Source organism: Lipophrys pholis (assembly GCF_963383615.2).
Source record: "Lipophrys pholis genome assembly, chromosome: 13".
Classification (NCBI taxonomy): Eukaryota; Metazoa; Chordata; class Actinopteri; order Blenniiformes; family Blenniidae; genus Lipophrys; species Lipophrys pholis.
In genome coordinates, this window is record NC_137632.1 from 20,899,054 (window position 1) to 20,908,025 (window position 8,972).

General features: G+C 41.4%; 1 protein-coding gene across 1 annotated transcript; it reads left to right on the forward strand.

Moving 5' to 3' along the window:
* The first annotated feature begins 2,734 nt into the window (after nt 1–2,734).
* twist2 lies at nt 2,735–5,524 on the forward strand. Its single transcript, XM_080477829.1, has 2 exons — nt 2,735–3,462; nt 5,385–5,524. The coding sequence occupies exon 1, from the start codon at nt 2,934–2,936 to the stop codon at nt 3,426–3,428; it is 495 nt and encodes a 164-aa protein (XP_080333955.1). The 5' UTR covers nt 2,735–2,933; the 3' UTR covers nt 3,429–3,462; nt 5,385–5,524.
* The last annotated feature ends 3,448 nt before the right edge of the window (nt 5,525–8,972 follow it).

Sequence of the window (8,972 nt, forward strand, 5' to 3'; positions counted from 1 at the left end):
GTAAACGCGCACTAACAGCGTGGCTTTGCGTCTAATGCTAGTTTGTTCGCAATGATCTCAGGGTTTCAGTTTTGTGTCCCATCAGCTACTCTTAAGAAATGTGTTAAAAAAAAAAAGTCATTGTTTTCTTTGAAATCTGTACAATTTGCTTGCTGTTTGGCAGGCCTGATTGCAGCCTCTTGGGCCACGGACCATCTGTTTGATGCATAGATATACATTAGCTAAAGATATAAGCCTTTAGTGTGTAAAACTGGGCCACAAATTCTTGAAAGGGTGTTCCTTATCATTTGTTTTTGTAGACTTTGTCTATGTAGAACACTTCCCTCACAGACACTGAACGTGCCCCCCCCCCCCCCCCCACCACCACCAGCAACCCAGCCCTCTGAGCTGAAGGTCAAAGGTCATAATCAGGGAAAGTGTTTGTGATTACACTCGCTTTCCTGCAACTGTGTATTTTTTCTGTCATGCTGAGCGCATGCACATAGTGATGCAATGCTCTTGTACTTGCGTATGTACGACATTACTTCTTCTTCTTCTTTTTTTTTTAATAGAATAGAAAGAAAAAAACCTGTGCAGAGGCATGCCACAGTCTGAACTAAGACCCCTGGCATTGAGTAAAAGTAGTGTGACAGTAACGATTACCACCAGAGCCCAAAAACACAAAGCAGACTGTGCTCTCCTCTGAGCTGAGCGAGCCTCTACCAGTCGTGGGATTGAACAAAGTTGAGCAACTTTTCAGGAGGTACTCTGTTCCAGCCCATTTATAATGAGCAGTCTCACTGGATATGTCCAAAACACACAACATGGACACTAAGATAGTCATTCCTCTTTTTCGGACCCTTTTGTTGAGCTGAGGAGTACATTACAGTGTAGATTAGCTAAATTGCTGCCTAAAACAACAGAATTAGTCCGAACAATTTGATTAACGATGGCTTCACAATAACAGTCGAAATCTTATTTCCTTAAAAAGGTCACACAGTATTGAAGACCCGTGTACAACTGAAACTACAGTCAGATATACTGAACATCACCTGTATTCCTTAATCTTCATTAGAAGGTTTTGTCTTGTTTGTGCCATTTCAAGATTTGCATATTAGCAGAGGCAGAAACAAGGGGGATTTTTACCTTCCATTCTTTGGAGAAACCACATTATCTATGGATCCTATTTGCAAAATGCAGAAAATAGATAAGGCAAAAAAGCCTATTGTTGAGGGGTACTTATGAGAGGTTAAAACACAGGAAGTTCAAGCCATCATCTTGTGGAGTAGTTTAGTCAATGCACTAACACAAAGTACAGCTATCTATGGTCAGGTTTAGAAAGTACAAGTGAAAAGATTAAGTATTTGTACTTTGTTGCTTGGCGCTCCTTTATAGAAATTCATTGGAATTGTGTTTTTCTAATCTTTTCATGGATTTAAAAAAGAAGGAAAATGAAAAAAAAGACTAATATTTTCCAGTTAGTGGGAGTCTAAGTGGACTGTTTTGAGTCCCAGTGATCTCCAGGGGTCAGCCAGCTGATTTGGACAAACTCTGCATTGCATGCTGGCAGTTCAGCTGCATAATATGATCCACCTGCGCGCCGCTCCGCGCAGGGGAAACCTGACATGACAGATGAAGAGCTGACAAAACGCATGGAGAGAAGCGTCTGCTGGAGGGATCCCTGCACAAACCGTCGCTTAGTTTAAAGCCTCCTTCCTGTTTAACTTCTACATTATAGGAACAGGGAGACTTGATTCGATTAGGGATCAAGCGGGTGGATTTCCAGCACTGCGGCGAATATGTGCGCGTAAATTGTCCTCCGCAGTTGAAGTGCATGTATTTACTGTACACTGATGGTTTGGGTGGAAGTTGTAGGCCTCATGGAGAGTGGCGCAAAGCCTCAACTCTCCGAGAGCAAATGGATTTTATACTGCTGCCATTTATTCGATGGCTTTATTGGCCCACAAGGCTCCATCTGAACTCTATTTTAAAAAACATGAGACATATTTGAATGCCATTTCAAGAAGGAATCTTGTTTCAAACTAGTCAAACTATTATTATTTCTAGAAAATATTGCTATATATCACAAATATGTACTTTTACTATAATGAGTGACGTGCAATTAAAGTGCGTAGCGAATATTATGTTTATATAATGTCAACTACTTATTTAAATTTAAATCATTTGATAGTCCAACAAAAGTAACTGAAAAATGTTAACGTGTAAATCCTAGTAAATGTAATAACTGGTCAGTTTGATGGGAGTAACCTAACAAGGGTCGGCATTTAATCATGGGGGGGTGGGGGGTGTCAATATCAATTTTGGGGCGCTATGAAGGTTGTTAGAGATTTGACTTATAGAATTGTGTAGCTTTGCAAAACTATTATTTTCGTTTTGTGTGACGATTTGTCACATTTACTTTAAGTTGTATTCTCACATATTATATATTTGAGAAGACAGGGGGACGGGAAGAGAAAAGCTCCCATGCATCGCTTTGATCTCCGCCAATGCGTGCGTAAAAGGCAAAAAAGGTTAAACAAATATACAAGCGATCCGTTGGTTTTAACAGTAAATGAGCACCTCGTCTCTCTCATCTCAGATACATGAAACCATGACTGGTCCCTCCTGCTTATTAAGAGCACCAGGCCGCACGCTGCCTGGCTCCCCCTCCGCCCTCCTAACCCCTCCCCTTCCACTCTCAAAACTATTTAGCATCTGAAACCGGGATAAAGTTTCCAAAAAATAGTAAGGAAAAAACTTCCTGCGAGCGGAGAAGTGTGCCAGCCGCAGCGTCTCGAACCCCGTCTCTTCTGAAGACGCGCAGACAGACGCAGTCTGACATTGTCCGCCCCCCTCATATTTCAAGGATAGCGGTACATTTATTTTGCGTAACCACGGCTTCAAAGGTGGACAACGTTTTTTCCTCTCTATCCCTGCATTTCTTCAAGAAAGAAATGGAAGAGGGCTCCAGTTCTCCGGTCTCCCCTGTGGATAGTCTGGTGACCAGCGAGGAGGAGCTGGACAGGCAGCAGAAGTGTTTCGATAGGAAGAGGAGACACAGCAAGAAGTCCTGCGAGGACAGCAGCGGCAGCAGCCCGGGGCCGGTCAAGCGGGGGAAGAAGCCGAGCCCGAGCAGCAACCAGTCATACGAGGAGCTGCAGAACCAGCGCGTTCTCGCCAACGTCCGGGAGAGGCAGCGGACTCAGTCTCTGAACGAGGCCTTTGCGTCTTTGCGCAAAATTATCCCCACGCTGCCGTCGGACAAACTCAGCAAGATACAGACGCTTAAGCTGGCCTCCAGATATATAGACTTTCTCTGTCAGGTGCTGCAGAGCGACGAGATGGACAGCAAGATGTCCAGCTGCAGCTACGTCGCGCACGAAAGACTCAGTTACGCGTTCTCCGTGTGGAGGATGGAGGGCGCTTGGTCTATGTCAGCTTCTCACTAGCACGCAGAGATCCTTCACTCACAATGCCAAAGCGGTGGGTACCACATCCAACAAACTAGTATCAGTAGGCCTTAGGCTATTGGGAACTATTCGTAAATAAACTGCTTCTATTACGCGAATCAAAAACCGACATCAACAAGTTCGATCATCACATGATTTTTACATTTAAATATAATTTTCGCAACAGAAACTGAATTTCTCTGTAATATCTAGCAGGAAATAGTGCGTCCACGTGTTTTGGGTTTGAAGGACAGTTGTGGCCAGATGTTGATGAGCTTATTAAAACCTCACTCATCCTTTCAGCTGCGATTTAAGATTAAATCAGCGCGCTTCAAATAGCACAATCCGGGTTTTACGCGCCAATTAACCTGTGACAGGTTTCACGCTGAGGCCTCAGCATCTTGTTGAAATCCTTCTCGGTGCGTCCGGATGTTGCAGTGCGGGGCAGCCAGTCACAGCCATCCATACTCCTCGATGAGAAGGCTCAAAGTTTAAGATTTGGAAAACGGGACTTTATGTTTGTTTTGAGAATTTACGCGGAGAGATGTGGGCGGATAATAGTTTTGTAAATCTTTCACAAGCAAGACATGGACAATGTATGTCTTTCTGTGCTATATTTAAACGTCAAACGTCTTCTGAAATTCAGTTTTTTTATTCATGTCGTTTTAATAGCATTTTCTAATGAGTGAGGTAGAAAAAGAGCTTGTCTTGAGCGAAACGTTGCTCTATTGCCACCACGGGTAATTTATATTCACAATAGAGCGCTTTCCTGTGTGGAGACCGCAGGAATGGGCAGCTCGGCTGGACATGAAAGTTCAAGCCAGAGCAAGACAATAAAAGCAGAGGCCCATATTAACGAGCAGAAGGGATAGAAGTGTCATTTTGCGTTGTGAAGAGCTCCGTGCATGCAGTGCGTAAAGCACACAGATGTGACATTTTCTTGGGTTGATCTGTTTTTTGTTTTGTTTTGTTTTTTTAATGTAATTGTTGTGGGGGAAACTCAGTTTGATCTTTTGAAAAAAAAAAAAGGGTAGGGTGGGGTATGTATATTTAAAGTTTTGTTGGAGAATTGTGAGTTTCACCTAAATATTCAACATACTCAATAAGAAATATATGCTGGTTATCTTTAATGAATCTGTGAGATAGTTTGAAGTAAAGAAGACGACACCCAAATAACACCTTCCTGGATAAAATAAGCAGAATCAGGGTTTATTTAGTTTTGGTGGGTTTGACATGCAGTTACCACACCGCCTGATCCTAAGTGCCAGTCATCAGCGAGGCTTTGTTGTCGTTACACTGTGAAGGGGTGAGGGGGGTGAGGGGGTGAGGACTTAGCTTCATTACACTGATTTGTGTAAGCACAGTAAATTTGAGGGTGGGTCTTTTCTCTGAGCTGAATTGACATCAGTGGAATGTGAAGGAAAATAACAAAGCGTGGAGAAATGAGCAGAAGAAAACTGTCTAAGCTGCTTTTGGACTTCAAACTTAGACAGTACTCAAGGTTTTTTCCCCCTCCACATGCATTTCAAATGAAAGATAATGCACACTGTTAAACCGGCGTGGGCGCAGCTCTACCTTAAAAATAAATACTTTAAAAAAGGTACTTTAAAGTTTGTGGCTTGTGGAAGGTGGTGATGTACTTTGAAAAGTTTGGTGGGTTTAGTGTTCCTCTGGGGATTTGGATTTTACTGTTTTAGGCTTATCCTGTAATCCAGACGGAAATGAAAAGGCGTGAATTTACTCAGGTGTTTCCAATTAAAAAAAAAACAACTCTTTCTGTATTTGACTGTAGCACGGTTCAAACACTAAACGTTTGCGTGTGGTTTCACTCTGATTCATTAATGACTTCCCACAGACTGAGCCAGTGCGTCTTTTTCAATGCGCTTTTACGCGTGCTCACAGCTTTATCAATAATGTTTCCTTTTATTTTGCCCCCGCCTCTCTTTCTCGTTACAGACTGTTTACTTCTGCAAAGATTGAAGACCAAGTGGATTAATGAAGAACCCATCGACCTCACGGGCATGGAGACGTAATGTCACGCACACACTCTCTTGGAGGAGCGCATATGTGTGTATGTGGATGCAGATTCATCACGCTGCATTTGGAGCTGATTGTGGCACGCAGAGAAAAAACAACAACAACTGAGTTCAACAAACAGCTCGGATGTACGGCCTGTATCACCAGAGTCATCCTTTAACCGTAAAGAAGGGAATATATTTTGATTGCAAAGACTTTAAACCAAAGTATAAATATAAATGAATATATATAGAGAGATGAATGCATATTGTACATACTTGTACGCCTGTAGTCTGTAAAGGGACCAATGCAATTTAGAGAGTTTCTCTGCATGGATTCATTTCACCGACTTTTTTCATCCAAAATCCGTCCAATGTACATTTTTTGTTGTTCTGCTTATTTATTAAAACACGTATTTTTGGAACGAAACAAGGCTCTTTTTTAAACTCCATATATAGACTCTAACAACAAATGAACGATGGAGTTAAAGTAAAATAAATACATAAAAAAGGGTCGGGCTGAGCCAATTATTTGAAACAACGTGCAAAAAAAATAAAATAATAAATAATGCGTCTTGGCCTGTTCTCCTACATTTTTCTCTGCAGGGTGTGAGAAGTCGCCCCCTCCTCTTGTTATGGAAAGAAAAAAAAAAAGTCAAAGAGAGGAGGGGGGGGGGGGGAACCAACATACCATAAAAAAAATACAGCTTCATTAACAGTGGAGGAAACTCGAGCCAATTTTAAAGCGGGGCCGTATAAAATGTTTGTCCGCTCAAATAACGAGTAATCGTTTCAAATAGCGACGCCTTTGGGCTCTTTAACGAGCAGGGAGCCTCAACAGCCGCAGATAAGGACAAAAACTCCGCACACTGCTTCACAGAACCACTTGAGAGCAAAGAAATGCCTTTTAATCGCTCCTGCTCGCTTAATACATTAAAACACTGTTTACATCCCGCTTTCCCAGACGTGGTTAGATGCTATCTAAACACTATAAGGGGCTTATTGTTATAAGGGGGGGCTGGTGTGTGGTGGCTGAGACTCTGCACTGCTGCTTTAAAGAGGTTGATGAATCCAAACTGCAGAAATGCCTGATCCTCTCATGATTTAATGTCGTCATCTTTATAATATTTTATAGTTATGAAAGAAGAATCAAACTTGTGAATGCTGATATTCAGTATAACTGCATTGGGAGACTTCATTCTGCCTCATCGGGGTTAAAAGTTCTGTTAATGACAGTTTACTTTGGATCTAGCTTTACAAAACTGACTTGGATGCTCTTTTCTTTTCTTTATATGGAAAACAAAAATACAAATAAATGATAAGGTCCATGTAGAAATGCGGCCCTGAAGAAATCTAAGCAGAAAAAAAAATGTGCTCCTTAGCAACAATCACTGTTTTATTTGTGTTGCTGTCAACCATACAGTGTTCAAGCAGTATCACACTGCTGGGATGAATATGGAGTGATCACAGCCGTGCTGCTATTCAGTACAGCAGCAACCCCTCTGTAATATTTCCTATTTGGCTATTTCATACCGTCATTCTAACAGATTTCTCTAACTTCAACAGTATTTCAGCAACATTACATTAAACAGGACGTGTGCACCCTGTGTTACTGTGAATTGCAAATGAAGAAGGAAAACTTTAGGGCAACTATACTTGGCCGTAGCAGTAATAAACATGCAACCTAAAACTCGACTAACAGCAGAATTTAGTCACTGGAAGAAGAAAATTACAGATTTTGCATGAACCCTCAATCAAAATGTTGAAAGTCTAAACAACTCTACATTTAGTTGACATTTTCAGTTATCCAAAATGTCCTGCATTGGTTGATATTTTTAATCTTGGCCCGAGTTAAGTGAAACACAGCTCCGCAATTGTTGAAGTAAAAGAGCAATGTTTGGTGATTGATATTCAATACATTTTTTTCATATGATGTGATTTTCAGTCAGTAAGCTGAATCACAATTGTGATACTGTCAAGTACAACATCCAGCTGTTAGTTTAAAATCTAAAAGAACCTTTATGACAGTGCAGCAGAACAAAAAAAAAAAATCCTATTGACAAGTGTAATATAAGCTGGATGATTCAGTCCTGGATGGTGATGATGTGTGATAAAATAGCTGTTTTTCTAAATATCTTAAATCTCTCCAGGACTATTTTAGCACTATTCTGTTAGATTTTTTTTTTCAAAGGTCTGTGAATGTGGGCCGAACAAGGAAACACCTGCAAGCACACCAGCCTTCCCCTCCAGCTGCAGGGAGAAGATGCTGATGCACCAAACTCACACAGTTGAGCCAATAAATCTGGATGAATGAGGCAGTGTCCAGACTTTATAAAGCACTTTAAAGGCATGATCTCAGTGATGCCCATTAAATTCTGGTTAGCTTCCTGGTTACAAGGGATAAATTGATATAGCTGATGAAGAGTGTGGTGTAGTACTCTGATCTAAGTGACTAGTTCTGAGTTGGCTGCTTCTGGAGTGACATGACTGTGTCTGCATGATGATTTGGGATCAAGCTCTTGTTCATTTTGGTAGATATATATGCATGCTTATGACAAAACAATACATTAAAAAAAAATTGTTTTCTCTTGATAATCAGCACAAAAGCTCTTCGTGTAGAGTTGCAACCTGTGCATGGAGTTGAAACAATACCGGACAGAATCCTTTTTTAATTTGTTCACAATAACTTGTTAAAGATGAACAGATGCCACAGTGTGCAGTCACTTTTGGCATGGTGGTCTTGGACGCTGTTGGGCAAACCCTTCCTACCAAGGCCGGCTTATCCATGGGAGCCTGTTTGATACCTGCTCATTATCCCGGGCCCTCACAGCTGAGCAGCACAGAATCACCCGGGGCCACTGCTCCAGTGGTGCGAGAGATCCAGATGTTTCCCGTAAAATCAGACGGAAAAAGCTACAAAACTTTAATTTGCAGTAAAAAGGGAATAAAGTGAAGGTTTACACTCTGCAAGCCTCAAACGGTATTCGGTGTTCGTCTGGTTCAGTTAGAAAGAAGAAGAAGAAAAAAAAAAACCTCCAAAGGTTAGCCTTATACCACTTGATGTTGGCTGGAATCAACTTCCTGTGTGTGTGTGTGTGTGTGTGTGTGTGTGTGTGTGTGTGTGTGTGTGTGTGTGTGTGTGTGTGTGTGTGTGTGTGTGTGTGTGTGTGTGTGTGTGTGTGTGTGTGTGTGTGTGTGTGTGTGTGTGTGTGTGTTTTGGCAGTGCTGAAAGTCAGCTGTGTAGGCTGCCACCAGGGCACACAAAGCATTACTCAGACTCCAAATATGCATCAAGTGCTGATCTCCCTCCTTTTTTTTTTCTTCTATTGTGTGAGGATCACTTTATCAAGTCACTTCAAAAACACACGAAACAGCAACTTTGCTATGAAACCACACCACAGTTTTCGTATCTCTTCTTTTTTTCTTTTTAACAAAAACAATATGTAATTCACAATATCTCCTAAGGACATTAATTGAATTCTCATAATGATGTCACAGTAAGTTCAATCATGAAATGATAAAACTGAAA

What these genes read in the sequence shown, in the direction of transcription:
- twist2 (XM_080477829.1), top strand. Translation starts at nt 2,934, where the DNA reads ATGGAAGAGGGCTCCAGTTCTCCGGTCTCCCCTGTGGATAGTCTGGTG.